Below are 16,761 nucleotides of genomic sequence, written 5' to 3'. Positions count from 1 at the left end.
AGAGAATGCATCCACATCTACATGAACAGACATCGGAATCGAAATCAGCAAAGAGAAAAAAGCGGCATAACGACTCTCTAGTAGTAAACGTGCCCCACATACCTGCCTTGTCTGCAGGGAGACGTTGGCTAATGCAGCCAACGGTAATGGTGCCTAGCAAATTGAAAAGGCACCTGAAGACCAAGCACCCACCACACCAGAACAAAGACATTGAATATTTTAAAAGACTTAAAACACAGAATACCACACAGAGCAAACGTATGTTGTTTGCTAAATCTAAAAAGCCACACACTTTAGAAGAGTCGCTCATATTACCAGCCTGCAAAAAATGGATGATGTAAGGCTAGGGCCAGATGCTGCAAAAGAAAAAATCCCCCTCTCTGATAACACGATCAAACGTCGCATTGATGATATGTCAGAGGACATTGGTGAATGAGAAACTACGGCTAAGGTGGAAATTTGCGCTTCAAATAGACTCAACTGATGCTAGTCGTCTTTGCCAGCTGATCGCTAACGTGAGATACGTGGATGAGGACAATGGACAAATTTACAGATAACTTTTTAGTTTGCAAAGAACTGAACAACCTTCCATTACATTACATGTATGTATTCAGACGCGTTTATCCAAAGCGAGTTCAAAAAGAGAGTTTGACAAAAGTGCGTAGGTCACTGATCATAACAACGAGATAGTCCCAACATTGCGGGTAGCCAAAACATGAAGCATACATTGTGAAAACTAAATAAGTCCCAAAGGGAAGAACCATAAGAGTATGTAGTTGAACAAGTTGCATGTTGCATTGAACAAGTTACCGGAGATGAGATATTCAGGGTGACAGTGATAGGCCTATAGTTGTGATAGGGACAGGGACGTTGTCTGTTCATATTCTTGTTCACTATTTATTCAAAAGTTCGATTAAATTAGTTGAATTAAAGAGAGTGGTTCATTTGAGTATAACAAAAAATAGATAAACCTCACTTTCTCAATGTAATGCCTATAATAAAAGCAGTTATAGCCTATTTAACATATCACAAGGTTAAATCAAATGGCATAAAGTACAAATATGACAGAAAGGAGGTTGAGAGTAAAAAGTAAAAAATAGGGGTGCCGTGGATGGTGAGAGATATGTTTAGAGGTGACGTGAGCCAGAAAAGTTTGGGAACCACTGGTCTAGAGACATCATTTGGTTTGTGAGACTAACGCAAGACAATCCAGTGACCAGACACAGCGACAAAAGTAATTGTATTGTTCATATGTTGAGGTGTGAGGAGACAATGCATAATAAAGGGTGATTGATCCTTGTATTGCTCTATGGATGAAGAATTGCTTCATACTCGAAGTGCAGAGCGTGTTCATTTGCCTGTAGTGAAGGATACAAAAAATATTTATAATTGCACTTAGAATAGAAATGCAAATGTTTTCATAAAGAACATTTGAATATATATATGTAGATAGCTTTTATTGAAGCAGGGCTGGTAGCAAAGCCAAGCCTAATGCATTGTGGTACAGGCTGGTAGCAGAGCCGAGCCTGGGGCGGTTGGTGTAGGCAGGTAGCAGAGCCGAGCCTGGGGCGGTTGGTGAAGGCTGGTAGCAGAGCCAAGCCTGGGGCCGTTGGTGTAGGCTGGTAGCAGAGCCGAGTCTGGTGCTGGTGGAGGCCGGTAGCAGAGCCGGGTCTGGGTTCCTGGGAGGATGAGAGTGTGATTAGGGGATTCAGGGAATGGTGATGGAGGTGATGTGGATGGTGTGTGTATAGTTACCGGGTATGGACTTGGGTGTGGCGGAAAGTCCTTAAGGGTCACGGCTGAGCAACGGCTCGATCGATTCCCCTGGGGAGCCTGGATAGATGACTGGGAGAAGCAGAGAAAAGGGAGGGCAACAACAGCATGCTAGCAAAAGGATCAGAGCAACGGAAGAGACTTTATACAAACCTCGTAATTGATACGGGGAGTTTGGTCGCATTCTTTTGTGCTTTCGCTAGGCTGATGCGTATGAAGTGGATTGGAGTTGGTGCGCGTTTTTCTGTGCTTTTGCCTTTTTCCCTTTGTTAACTTGTATAATAATATGCACTGCGATTTAGTGTAAATGCTACCTTTTATGTGTAAAATGTGAACTTTAAAACAAAAAACACAATATACAGTAACATCATCATCATAAGCTTTATTTTGGACACTTGCTCGGTCCAGGACCGGACTTAACCATTGGGCAAAGTAGGCAACCGCCTAGGGGTCCCAGCTGCCAGGGATTATTTTAAAGACTCCATAAAAATACTATATGATCAATAAAAAACTATAATAATAATTATACAAATTGATTAACAGTCATAATGTCTTCTTAAAGTATATAAAAAAAAGACAAACAGAGTGTTTATTCTATGTGTTTCAACGCAGGCTTCCCCTCAGACTTCATACTACGGTGGACCATTCCATCGATTGCAGCAACTGCATAGCAAAGCATGTCATATCAGTCGATTTATTATTTTGCTAAATGGAACTCCCCGAGCGGAGCACAAAAAGAAAAAGACAAACAGAGTAAATAAGTACTTACCAAACTGAAACTACATAAAGAAACGTCCCCTTTCTCTCCACTTTCTCTTCACTTTTTGTGTTTTGAATTGTAAATGAGCAGCAACAAATGTATGCTTTGAAATCTATGCAATCTTCATAAATAAAACACATTTTGATATAAAATGTACAGAAATATCAGTTGTTAAAATTACAGTTAACAAACAGACCCATCTGCAACTGACACTAGCAAGGACACCCTACAATTTCCTCAGAAATTGTACTTTGTCTAGTTATTAAGATTATTATTATTATTATATTAATAATTATTATATGGATTGAAAAGAGTGAGAATAGGAGTTAAGGAGGCATGATTGTCTTCGCCTGGGGCCCCAAAATTACTTTATCCGCCACTGACTATGGGTACATAGATGAACTTTGCAAATCTATATGTCACTGATAAGTAAAAAGAGAAAAACTACACTAATAAATTGTTTAGACTGTGTTTTTAGGTAATGCAACAAGAAAACAAAACAACTTCAGGAAAAAGTTTTTTGGGAAAATCCTATGAAAATCTGTTGGAGATAAAGGTAAAAAGATTTCTGTGATGCAGAGTGAACTGTTTCCCCTTCATGTCCAGTGATTGAATTTGCTTTTGAAGTGGGGTACAATAGGCAGTTGTGTAAGAATAAAGGCATTTTATTTAGTACAAATATGATACATTAACAAATCAATATGGTGTTGAAAACTTGTATCAATGTTAAAAGATAAAAAACATTACATATGGCATTTTTTGTTAAGTAGCTTTTTGTGTATATAGATAAAGTAACTATTTGTATATACAAATGCAGGTAACACATGTATTATAAAGAAATATACAAATAATTCAACTGAAATAACTGTGAAATGATAGTACAATGTCTGCAGATTTAATACATGTATTATAATGAAATGTAAAAAAGAAAAAAAATGGTAAAAATGGAAATGATTGTGAAAGGTGTTAGTGGTAGCAGTGTTAGATTTGTGAAATGTGTTTTCTGTTCATATTGTTTACTGACACAATATAATACCAAATGTGATGTATGTTGTATTGGTGTAATTTACAATATTGAGTGCAATACAATTCTCATGAGTTGAGTCTAAAGCAATTGAGGGTGGACAGGTGTAAAAGTGACCTTTGGATTTCCATGGATTAGAAGGGTGTTTCTGTAGGGTGGTATTAAAACACATGGTCCATCAACATCCTTGTGAAATTCCAGGCAGCCACAGACTTCTTTGATATCTTTCCATCCAGTTGTTGATGTTGTATCCAGTGGTCCAGAGTCGTCATTGAGTTATGCTTCACATGTTTGAGCATTGTGGTTAGCCTGTGTGGACACATAAAATAGACAAATATGTATATAAAGAACAGATAATTTTTTTTTTTTTTAAACATTTAAAGATGCAGAATTTGCATGTGTTTGCAAGTATTTTATTGACAGTAAACAGTGTAGAGGTGAATTATTTTAAGCACATATGTGATTATGTGTTTGTTGAAACAAATATGTTGTACATATTGTACAATATTTTGTGTATAGGATTACTAGGTGTTATAATGCTGTAACTCCATGTTTTGTCTTAATGTTGGTATGTTTACAGTGTATGGATTGTGAAATACAAAGCAAAATTAACAATGGATATATTTACCACAAGGTAGGAATGAGTAGGGTAATATCAACCAGGGTCCAGAAGGCATTTTAGTCAACATAGTACTAATAGTTTCTCAGGGTATTCAGCGAGAAGATCTCAATGCTTGGTTTGAAATCTGGACACGGTTCCTGTATTTATACATAAATATTAAGTTGATGCAGTACAATAATGAAGGTAGAACAGACATTTTGCCCCAAGAGAGACTAAGTGTTCATTGTAAGTAGGTAGGTATAAAAGCATACTTTTTGGTGCAGTTGTTTTAGTGTTGCCAGACTGAAATTGCTGAATGATGCAACCATTGGTACTCCCACAAGGTGTGAAGGCCTGGAGTGGGTTGCTGAAAAGCATAACATAAAAATTTCATGAGAATCATGTTTACAGTGTGACCTTTATTACAATAAAAACATAGGACATTTGTAATATACGTTACCTGATGTAGTAGTGATGGTGGGAAAGTTTTCAGTTGTTGGCTGGTTGAATGAAATCCAACATTTCAAAGCAGAAGGATTCAGCAAGATCCTAATGCTGGGTTTGATATCTGGACAAGGCTCCTTTAGTGATAGGTAAATATATGTTTTAATGCAGTGAAACAATGTAGAAAGAAAATACATTTCTGCCCCAGAGAGATTAATTGTGTAATTGTAAATACCTACTTTGTAATTGAAGTTGTTTTAGTCTTGCCAAACCAAGATTGATGAATGATGGAGGCAGTGATAGGTTCACATGGTTTAAAGGATGAGGTGCTTGCTGAAAAACAAGAAATGACAATTGGATGAGTGTGATGTGTACAAGGTTTAAATGCTTGAAGTGGGTATCTGAAAAGCATAACATTAAGATTTGAAGAGAATCATGTTTACAATACGACCTGTATTACAATAAAAACATAGGAAATGTATAATATACTTTACTTGATGTAGTATTGGTGGTGGGAGAGTTTTCATTTGTTGGCTGGTTTAATGAAATCCACCATTTCAAAGCATAAGGATTCAGCAAGAAGATTTCAATGCTGTTTTTGGTATCTGGACAAGGCTCCTTTAGTGATAGGTAAATATATGTTTTAATGCAGTGAAACAATGTAGAAAGAAAATACATTTCTGCCCCAGAGAGATTAATTGTGTAATTGTAAATACCTACTTTGTAATTGAAGTTGTTTTAGTCTTGCCAAACCAAGATTGATGAATGATGGAGGCAGTGATAGGTTCACATGGTTTAAAGGATGAGGTGCTTGCTGAAAAACAAGAAATGAAAATTGGATGAGTGTGATGTGTACAAGGTTTAAATGCTTGAAGTGGGTATCTGAAAAGCATAACATTAAGATTTGAAGAGAATCATGTTTACAATACGACCTGTATTACAATAAAAACATAGGAAATGTATAATATACTTTACTTGATGTAGTATTGGTGGTGGGAGAGTTTTCATTTGTTGGCTGGTTTAATGAAATCCACCATTTCAAAGCATAAGGATTCAGCAAGAAGATTTCAATGCTGTTTTTGGTATCTGGACAAGACTCCTTTAGTGATACGTAAGTAAATATTTTAATGCAGTTAAACAATGTAGAAAGAAAATAAATGTTTGCCCCAAGAAGAATACAATTGTAAGTAAGTATAAGAGTTTACCTTGCAATTGAAGTTGCTTTAGTCTAGCCAAACCCAGGTTGATGAATGATGGAAGCAGTGATAGGTCCACATGGTTGAAGGTTTGAGGTGCTTGCTGAAAAGCAAAACATGAAAATTGTATGAGTGTGGTTAGTACAATGTAAGCTTTACTACAGTAAAACACATGAAATGTGTCCTTTACATTACCTGATGTGGTACTTGAGTTTTCAGATGTTGGGTGGTTGAATGTAGTCCAACATTTTAAAGCACAAGGATTAGTGTGCTGATGAGAAAAGTATTGCACAACACTGTGTGTGTATGTGCGTCTGTGCGTGTGTGTGTATGTGTGTGTGGGTGTGTGTGTGTGTGTGTGTGTGCGTGTGGGTGTGTGTGTGTGTGGGTGCTGCCAGAGGGCTGGGAGAAAAAATTGCAGAATGATATTGCAATATCAACACGAGTACAAAGCATGTTGTTAAAGCACTTTAACATCTAGTAATTCTATCCCAAAAAAGTATCATAGCATTGTACAATACATAATGTCATAAAATACAAATTTGCAAAGCATAAGTTACCTGTTACATGTTAACAGAATATTTTGACCATTTCAATTGTGAAGTTCACATTTTAATGTTACGTAATAAGTCCTTGTTGTGTTTTTTCATAAATTAACGAAGAAGATATGTAAATGTATTATTCATAAGTGTGTAAATATAATATAATTTATATTTCATCTGCTGTACAAATAGTGTGTTTTAAAATATATTAGTTAATGTGTCTACGATGGTTTGCTTAAGCTATGACTTTTGTTTTAAGATGCATTGTTTAGCAGATAATGTTACTTTATGTGAATTAGTATAGCATTATGATGACTGTAATATGTTGATAACAATTCAAGCGATAATTGAAATTGGACATCTTTTGTGTATACATGGTCTATTATTGTGTTAGCATCAGTGGTCGAAAAGTCAACTAATTGAATGTAATGATGTTGTTCGAAAACGGTTTGTATTGTTTTAGAAGTAAGAAGATTTTCATTAAAGTCCCCCAAAATAATTTTCGCTCCTGGGAAAGTGTCTATTTCGGCAATAAGATGTAATAAATGTTCTTTGAATAAATCAACTTGGTATGTTTGGGGCCTGTATACAACTGCAGCAATTAATTGAAATTGTGGAACGTGGAAGACTAATGATTCTAGATTTGTATTACATGGTGTGTTGACTTCGATGTTCTGATCTGTTTGACAATATATTCCAACACCACCATTGGCCTGAAGTTTTAAAGTATTGGTGATACTATTTATTGGACTGTAACAATTGAAACGTGTGTTGTTGTAGAACGTGAAGTTAGGTAAAAGTACATGATCAGTTGGGAAGTTTGGTCGAAGCCATGTTTCGGCAACACAAATGCATTGTGATTTCAAAATACTGTTGTTTGCTTGCATGTTTTTAAAATGTGCATTGAGACTGAATGTTATGAAAAGCAATTGTGAATAATGGAGTGGTTGAAGGTGAGTTTTTGGAGATGAATGTTGGCATTGTTGCAAGAACATCTTTGATATTACTGTTGCAATAAATCTTTGACTCTTTCAAGTCTTCAATTACTAAGCCTGACAGAGAAGAGACACGACTTAAAGCAACGTAAGCTTGTCCTGGTGAAAATACTTTTTTCAAGTTTACCACTGCACTGTTAACTGTTAAACCTTGAACTTTGTGTACGGTACAAGCCCAGGCTAATTGTAATGGGTACTGCCGCCGTATTCCACCATTGTTTGAGACTCTGTCTTCAACGGGTTTAATGATTGTGATGTTTCGATGAGTATTATTTGGTGTAGTTATTTTAGCTCTTTGCAGTTGTCCAATTTTGCCATCATCAAATTCAACATGTATTACAGAGGGAAAGTATTTGTCTGTATCAAACACGATTTGGAAAACTGTCCCGAAAGCACCATTAACAAGTCCATCTAAAACATCAATGTTTTTTGTCAGCATGATGCGAGCTTGTATTCCCATATTGACACTTGGCTTAAGACAGGAATTAAAAACTTTCCTGTGGTGGCCATTCTTTCTTTCCATACGTCCTGTTTTTGGATTCCGGTCAAAGTCTTGTGCTTCAATAATTATGGCATTTGGGCAAATTGAATTGAGCATTTCAGAGTTATAACAGCAAACTTGTTTATTTGTTGCAAAAATGTGCAATACATTCAAGACTTCTCCTGTTTCGCATTGTTTCAATATCTCAACGTCTGCAGGCAACATAGGAGTTGATTTTTCATGGACACGAATGCGATTCAGCAGCTCAGCAAAAGTAGAATCTTTTTGTCTCACAACTTGAGTCAAATTTGCAATTTCAAAGTGACTGTTCCAAATGTTTAGTCCTGGCTGATCACTGTACAGAGGTTTTCCTTTCACAGGTGGTAACTGGTAAAAATCTCCAACAGCAACAATGCTAACTTTTCCAAACAAAGAATGATCTCCGCACTGTTTGATTTGTCTTAGTCTTCCGTGAATGTATGCAAACAGTCTGGTGTCTACCATTGATATTTCATCAATGATCAATAATTGTAAATTGGAAAGTTTTGCTCGTAAAGAGTTGATCTTTTCCTCACCTAACGGTTGGTAAGGTAATCGCACATCTGTGCCAATACAAAAAGTATTGTGTATTGTAGCAGCATTAATGTTATACGCGGCAACGCCTGTAGGAGCTGTTAATAGGACTGTAGTGTCATCAGGGTTTGGACATACTTGTGCTAGAATTCGTGACAACTCATAATGTATGGCTTTTATCAAATGGCTTTTTCCAGTACCTGCTCCACCAGTGACAAAAAGGTGTATTGGTTGTGGTTTTTGTCCCCATACTGTTTCTAAACTCCACTGACGTAGTTTGTAAAATATGCGCGCTTGCTCATCATTTAGAGATCTCATTATGTCCCATGCTGCTTCTTTAGTCATAAATGTTTTTCTAACTTCTATGTTACCCGTCATAGGCAAAGTTTCTGTCAAGTCTGGAATATTTTCAGAAATGGGCTGTAAATCATTTTCATCATGAATTATGTCCTGTGATTGTAAACACTGAAGCCGTTCCATTTCTGATTGCGGACAAATCTGTGCCCATGCATCATCCAAATCACCTTGTTGTTCCATGACAAGTTGAGCATCATCTAGTTTGTCAGAATTTTGTTCATACAAAGACCTATTATTCTCAATAATTTCTTTAACTGTGTCTATGTTATCACTGAAATCACGTACAATTCCAACATTGTAAAACTCTTCGAATGAAACAAAAGGATGTGGTTTCAATTGATAGTCTTCATAGTGGGGCAAAAACAATTGGAGCTGGCTATGATGGTATTTTTCTGGGTCTTTTGTGGGTGACAGTCTTGCATATCTAATAACAGCTGGTTCTGTGCGCGACCTTTTTTTAATGTAACCATATTTGTCCTGAAGTTGAACAACAGATTCGCTTGGATTAGCTGGGACTTCACTTTGACTCAAGGCTCGATATTCTGAGCAAAACGTGGCAAGGCACATATTTTGGAACGGTGGTGATTGTGGTCTATGTTGATACCTGTCTATTACACTTGTCATCCATATAGTGTTTTGTTCATTGTTGTCATTTAGTTTTCTGTCTCGCAATACACTCAAAGGTAAACTCATGCGCATAGGGTAATCCCCTGTTGGTATGAAAGTTACTTTACGTGAGCATTCCTTTAAATGCATTCCAGTCAGTCTATATACTGCTTCTTGTGCAGACACTTCTCTATTATGAAGGTAAACACTGCCAAGTGATTTGAATGCAGCTTTGGCATCCAGATTGCCTTTAGTTCCTTCTTTCTGTGCACAATCTAGTAACAATCCCATTTCTCTCTCTGCTTTGGATATATATGAAATAATGTACACTACACAAGAATATGCATCGACAATGTACTGAATATCCATATTGGCATTCCAAGCTCGTAACAAGTCTTTGTTAAATTGGTTAATCCAAATGTCACTGGGATTTCTTTTTAAAACAACGTTGGTTTTATTGGTTAGTTGTGAATTTGCTATTTCAAAAAGCAATTGTGAAATTCCGATGCTTTCAAAGAGTTCCTCTGTCGATTCAAATGTTTGGTCACTAATTAGTAAAGTTGTTCTGACCATTTTCAAAATCTTTTCAGCCATGTCTGGTGTCATCAGTTTTCTCAATTCATGTTCCTCAGTCATTGGTTGATGTGATTGTTCTGTATTGCATGGATTTTGTGCAGGTTTGACTATACGATCAATAAATGTTCGACAAGATGGGGGTCGTGGGAAGTTAAACCGACATTCAGTTTTCTTTTTCCTACAGGTTTTTGAGTGCTTAGTGCTATGCTTTTGCACTGTGTTGACAATCTCACACATTTCTTCATCGTCAGATGATGGCAGTTCACAAGATACGTATTTGTCAATAAAGTCTACAACCTTATCATCAGGGTCTTTGTCAATTTGAGGGGCTGATTCCACCCAGAACAAGCAATGACAATGAGGGGAGCCTCTGTTTTGAAATTCTACACGGTAAAAGTAGTCTGATATTTTGCCAATAGGAGCAGCTGGAGACATAATAACATCTTTCAAGAAACTGTGCCATCTGTGGTCAAACATTCTTGCAGCTGTAACTGGGTTTTGTTTCAACAAGGCACATTTCTCTGACCAAGTCAGTTCATCTATAGGCACAGTTTTATTTTGTTCATGACTCAGTGTTGTTATCATTTCAGGCCAGCGCATGTCAGCTGAGGAAAATGAACAGAACCATGTGGGAATTCCTAGTTGTCGTATCATAGCAAACAGATCTTTTTGTGCAGATTGCCAAAAGGGGGGTGTTCCCCGTATAGGTCGTAAAAACTTGTAACCTTCGTCATTTTTTAACACTCGTTTTAAAGATTCTGCATCAGTTAGAAAATTGGGTTGCTCTTTGTCTGGCAATTCAGTGCCTGAACCTTTGCGCATGGCAATTGAAACATTTGACAAAACTTGTTGCACCTCTGATATGTACTGCGCATAGAATATAAAGTCTGTGTTTTTAGCAAATCGGCCATCAGCATTTAGTAGACGCGTGTTTAAATATTTTGCCAGGGTTAGTTTTTCTTTGCGAGGGTCATGAAAAGTAGGAGCTCCAGTTGGATATAACATAGGAAAACATTTACCTTCATTAGTAGCATCTTCCAACAGTTTAATGGGATGATTATTCTCAGCAGGCGCAACCGATAACACAGAGTCAAAATGTTGATCCAAAACTTCTTGAGCAATATCTACTGGTTGTAAACATGTGTCTAGAAACATTCCATGTGTTTGTTCAGTGTATGTCAACTCTTCTTCAGGATCGTCACTTTCTGAGTCATTTTCCATTGTTGTTTTCTTTTTTCTTTTATTAGCAACGCTTGTTGTTTGCATTGGTTCACTAACCATTTCTATTGGCACAGCAGTAATACATATTTCACTGTTTTTATTTACATCTCCAAGAGTTGCGTCAACTTGAGATGTTGTGTTATTATTATTGCAAATTTCCATATGTGTATGATCAGGATTTTCTGCACTTTGGAGTGTGACATTTTGTTGATCACTGACTTGCACATCGTCAATTTTGTCCAGAGGGTTAACCCATTCTTTATTGATGCTAATGTCATGATACCATTTGTTATTTAACTTTAAGTACTCTAAGGCATTGTAGACATGGTTTGTATGTACATGTTTATATTCATAATGCCCCTTGTATGTTAATTTGCGTTTCAGTTTAATTCGTAACATTAAATCATTTCCATCATTTCTTGGAAGCATGTTTGTTACTTGATTGACATTAGATGGAACACACACGACAGGTCCATGACAACCATTTTGTCCACCCTTTGGTAATGCCAACAATTTCATAAAAGGAATATGTTTCGCTATTAAGTGTTGCTCAAGGGAATTTAAGCACTGTAGCTGAGAAGGAATGGCTTTCAAATGCAAATTATTGGCTACACTTTGTTCAGGCATTCTACCAGCACATATTTTACGGTGACATGTGTGACATATCCACAACTTAGATGATTGAATATGTGCAGTGCAGTTATCATCGCATTCTTTATTACATGTCTGTAAATATGTTTCTGTAATGCACTTTTTAGCCAAAGCAACTACAGTTGGACTGGTTGTGTACTTATCATGTTTACATTCAATGACTTGCTTTCGAAAAAGCTGGCGATGACAAACTGAGCAAACACATCCAGGGCCTTCTTGGACATTTTTTCTAAAAGATTCAATGACAAAATCCATGGAATATGTCAGATTTTTCTTATCAAAATATGTTTGCATGCTTTGTTTTTTAACACTACTTTGAAAGTCAATCTCAGACTTGTATTTATTTTTGCTAAATGCTTTGACTTTAGTTTGAAAGTCAATATCAATTCGATATTTTATTTTATTGTAGTTTTTCACCCTGGTTTGAAAGTAATCATCGGTACGGTATTTTATGTTACTGTATTCTTTCACCTTACTTTGAAAAAGATCATCACTTCGGTATTTTATTTTACTATATTCTTTTACTATAGTTTGATAGTGTGCATCTGTTCTGTACTTATCTCGGCTGGACAGCAATTTTGTTTTTCTGTATTGATCATCTGTCACATATAATTTCTGTTGCAACATAATGCAATTTTGGCGAAATTGAAAATCATTCTGATATTTTTGCTTCTTAATGGCAAGTTTATCTTGGCATTGTTGCATTTTACCAGTTGTTGATAACCTTTTCCTCAAATTTACATTACATTTTGGCATAACTTTTTTTGCTTGGCACAATGATGCACATCCACCTTCACAATGTGTATCTCTTACACATGTTACCAATTCGTAATGATTTCCATTGACATTGTTCAAATATATGGCATCGTCACTTCTTCTTGAAAGACTTTTGTAGATGTTCCAGCGATCAGAATTAAATGTGTAAATGTCCGTATGGAACAGATCTGCTGCACTTATAATTTCCAATTCAGTGCCCCAAGTGTTTGCATACATCATTCGTGAATACTTTATGTAGTGTTCTACAGAGGTGTATTGAGTTCTCAGAAACCTTTGAAATGTTTTCTCATTTTTCATTAAGTGTCTTACCACTTGTTTTCGTATTTTCATGTGTGGGCTTTGATTGCCGCAAATTGCCATAGCCAGTGACCGGAACAAGCAGTTTCCATCTTTTCTGATAGCCTTTGATTCACATGGACAACTTAATACTGTAGGTTGTTGAATTATGGTTGAATCATGGTTATCATTAACATTCTGCAAATCTAACTGTGAACATAATGCAGTTTGATTGATAAATGTTAATGGAGAAAACGTCCATTCTGACAGTGTCACATCACCAACAACAACATCCTCAGTATTTTTACTCAGTTTATCAACATTGTCCCCAGTTGTTTCATGCAAGTCACTTTTTTTTTTTGTGTCTGCTCGCATATTTTCTGTTTCTGGCCTTTGGTTTTCACACAATACATTCTCATTTTGTGATGGCAATGCATGACCACACTCTGTTTTTGTTTCACAAGTGCTCTCGGGAACATGAATATTTACATCAACAAAAGCCTCTGTTGTTACATGTGGTTTCAAGGCATTGACTTTACATTTCTGTCTACTACACCTGTGTACTGGTTTAGTTTTTACATTGGGTCCGTCTTTACATCTCATTGTAACGGTGATTCCAGAAACTTCAAAAGGTTTTCCAAAGGCATTCATTGAACTTGCAAGCCTGTTAATGTGCTGACTGTACATATCCTCAAATGTTTGAAAGAAACACACAACACTTTTTCCTGTTGAATGAACAAGGCCGTCATAGCTGCGTGCGTGGGAATCAAACACTGCGTAACCATTGGTGTGTTTAATAATGGCACAAGTACTTTTATTCATTGTCAAAAAACAGCTGTGATCTCCTAGTAATACTCTCTGGAGTGCTTCATAAAGGCTTATTGACATATCTGCCAACTCTGGATCATAGTCATGTACTCCTACTATGCCACTAAATGCTTGTCCAAGATTAATTGTAAAATCAACATGATGAAGCACAAGAGACGTTGGCAAATCACTTACCAAAAGATGAGTATCATTTACCTGATTGCAGTTTTGCACTGATGTGTAAAGCTTGTTTCCATTCACAAGAATATTATCAACATCAATACATTGCCATGTGCACACATCTTTTAATTCATTCATCAAAATTGCTGTTAAACTGTTTGTCAGACATTGTACACCTGCATTTGCTCCAAACATCACATGTCCTTGATGGAAAGATCCTTGTAGAAACCTGTTATTACAGCTTGGATACATGGTGCTCTGTAACACAGCAGAATGTATCAGTTCATGATTCTCAAAGTTAAGTTCAGAGTTTTGTTCAGGCTTCAGATCAGACTTTTTGTTGTCAGGGGTTATTTCAGACTCAATGTTGTCAGAGGTTATTAGTTCAAGATTTTTAAGGTTCAGTTCAGAGTTGTGTTCAGAGTTGTGTTCAGAGATTTGTTCAGGCATTTGCTCAGGTATTTGTTTAGGTATTTGTTCAAAGTTTATTACATGGCAAGAGTCACCATCAGAACGGCATGGTAGTGGAGCACACCTTGGAGATTTAAGAGGAACAGTTTGGGTATCACTGGCCTGTGAATGAGAATGTGAGGTCTCTGTCTCACATCTCGACAGAGGCACAGACTGTGAAAGAGAATCACAGGGCCTAAAGACAGATGACTGAGACGTCGGAAGAGGAGGAAAATTAGAGTAGGTGAAGCGCGGGATGGGGGATGAAGAGGAAGATGGGATATCACAAGGGTTAGAGTGGGGATCAGTGGATAGAGAAACATCAGACAAGGCGCTGCATGCAGCAGCATCAGCAGCCTTATTGCGCCCTTTCCGCCTGTTCTTCCTCGGCATCTGAAAAACATGAAAACAATATCAAGAATCAATCAACATGACTAGTCTTCATAAAGCTACATTGGTATGTTTCTCAAATGTACATAACTGCTATAAGCAGTAACATCAAACATTTGTTTGATTATCAAAAATAGACATTTAATATGCATTTTCTCAATACAGGAACACAATCCTCTAAATATGTCATTAAACAACAATTTCATAAATAAACATGACATATGAACATATTTATTAATACATGATTCAGACAGTGACAGTAGCCATCAACATTAAATAGTTTCACCATCAATTAGAATGTTAACATTCACAAAAACAAGCGTTGAGGAAATCAAGCAAGGTCTCTGCTTACTGTTAAATGATAAACTTTAGTTTGTATACTTTTATTGAACCTACAGTTCACTACAGACAATACATCTTTAACCCCAAGCCTTAATGCAAACATTAGTCAATAACTGTTATGACCCTCTTGGCTTAACACAGAGGGAATGGCAATGTGTGAAACATTAATTGATAATTGATTGCCGGTCTGGAGGTAGAGAGACGGTTAGCCAACTGCCAACAAACACAGGCAAGACCATACCTGCATGCAGCAAATAGGAAGGAAGAGGGAAGAATACAAAAGAAAACACACAACCACAACTATATGGACCCTGAATGAGAGAAATTACAAACATGGGCCTGTAACAGTGATGTTAAGAATCCTCATTCAACCATTCACATTCATTTTTCTAACCTCGAAAGTGGACCCGTGGTCATCTGAACCAGCCCAGTTCTTCTTGGCCGCTGTAGAACGTTTGCTGGAACGTGGCATCTAAAAAATACAGAAAAAATCACAACTATTAAAAGCCACATACCACACTACTGAACAACTATTTCATAATCTTAAATAATTGTAACTTCATGCTCAACAGTTCTAGTATACAGACCTTTGAGAACATGCTAAGATGGTTTGGATTCTCAAGACACCAACCTCTTTTTACTTTACACATCCAATATTTCCCTGTATTCTATTTCTACTGTGTACATTCAAATTTAAGTCTGTAGATATTAAGAAGCAGATTGAAGACGATAAAACCAAATTTGTGTATATATAGATAAAATGTTACATTAGTACGAGTCCTTGACCTTTTAATAGCATTAAGGGGTGTGTGTCTACATATTTGTTTAAAATTTCGCTATATAGTTTCGAGAACAAACAATGAAATAATTCCTGGAATTTCCGCTGATACTTTTTAACCACTTTCAGACCGACTTCAAACGTTCGCTTAAATGTTTTCTATTTTCCACAAAATCGAGAGTTATTTAACACTTTGTTAGCACTATCTTTGGTCACAATGTTTGAGTTAAATTATCCGGACACCTTCTACAATGGCTGTTTCTCAAAGCAATTAGCACTAGGCTACGGCTAGCACTACAGCTATCTTATCAAACAAGTTCCAAACGTACTGTAGAACGTAACCCGTTAATGAGCAGCGTCACAATATGTGATCGTTCGAATGTGGGTCCCACAGCGTAACATGACAATAATGTTAAAAGTGTTATAGCTTGCAAGCCTGCAATACATACTGTAAACAAAGAAATCCTTAGCTCCCCTAGCCTAGCTCCAATTAGCTAATATCTTGTTAGCTAATAACACGCCTTAAAACTGTATCAAATAGTCTTCCAATTATCATACATATAAAAACGCTAAGATACATGTTTTGTAGGCTACTGTCGTTATATGTAATGATTACTCACGGTCAAATAGTGCAACAAGGAAAATGAAAAGGGCTGCAGTAGTAACGTTAGTTGTCTTCAGGTCTTCAAAGATGAAATAAGTCTTCTTGTTTGGGTCCTGAAGGTGGAGGGCTGAAGCTCAAAATCGTGCATTAGAACGATCCCTCGCGATAGAGGAGCAGGATTTTTCTGTATCGCTTTAAAACTTTTCTTCAACCCTTTTACAATGTGTTTGCATGTCCAGTTACGGCACATTTTTCACGGAACAAACATTTTGTTTCTTTATCGACACAGGCAAGTTTTCAGGACACCTATAGTCCGCATCCAATCAGAGCTCATATACATGACACCTTCATAACATC

The 16,761-nt window shown here is 36.7% G+C and overlaps 1 protein-coding gene and 1 long non-coding RNA gene across 3 annotated transcripts; both read right to left on the bottom strand.

Annotated features, from left to right (window-relative positions):
* Positions 1 to 3,243: 3,243 nt before the first annotated feature.
* Positions 3,244 to 7,221, bottom strand: LOC124483731. Of its 2 annotated transcripts, XR_006957894.1 has the most exons (10): positions 5,994 to 7,221; positions 5,808 to 5,901; positions 5,578 to 5,701; positions 5,323 to 5,416; positions 5,097 to 5,220; positions 4,842 to 4,935; positions 4,619 to 4,739; positions 4,431 to 4,525; positions 4,186 to 4,316; positions 3,244 to 3,866 (listed from the first exon to the last, which is right to left on the bottom strand). It is a non-coding gene; the product is annotated as an uncharacterized LOC124483731 (long non-coding RNA). The 2 variants fall into 2 exon arrangements; XR_006957893.1 differs by having other exon boundaries at positions 5,808 to 7,221.
* Positions 7,222 to 7,231: 10 nt separating this feature from the next.
* Positions 7,232 to 16,561, bottom strand: LOC124483724. The gene is made up of 3 exons (XM_047044270.1): positions 16,421 to 16,561; positions 15,417 to 15,494; positions 7,232 to 14,683 (listed from the first exon to the last, which is right to left on the bottom strand). Exons 2-3 carry the CDS (start codon positions 15,492 to 15,494, stop codon positions 7,232 to 7,234), a joined length of 7,530 nt encoding a protein of 2,509 aa, XP_046900226.1. The 5' UTR covers positions 16,421 to 16,561.
* Between the last annotated feature and the right edge of the window lie 200 nt (positions 16,562 to 16,761).

This window comes from Hypomesus transpacificus, chromosome 21, assembly GCF_021917145.1.
Source record: "Hypomesus transpacificus isolate Combined female chromosome 21, fHypTra1, whole genome shotgun sequence".
NCBI classification, from domain to species: domain Eukaryota; kingdom Metazoa; phylum Chordata; class Actinopteri; order Osmeriformes; family Osmeridae; genus Hypomesus; species Hypomesus transpacificus.
The sequence above is the reverse complement of the archived record's forward strand: the minus strand, read 5'-3'. Positions and strand labels throughout refer to the sequence as shown.

What these genes read in the sequence shown, in the direction of transcription:
- LOC124483724 (XM_047044270.1), bottom strand. Translation starts at nt 15,494, where the DNA reads ATGCCACGTTCCAGCAAACGTTCTACAGCGGCCAAGAAGAACTGGGCT. An exon ending in ACCACGGGTCCACTTTCGAG is followed by an intron (nt 14,684 to 15,416) that starts GTTAGAAAAATG and finishes CATGTTTTTCAG; the next exon opens with ATGCCGAGGAAGAACAGGCG.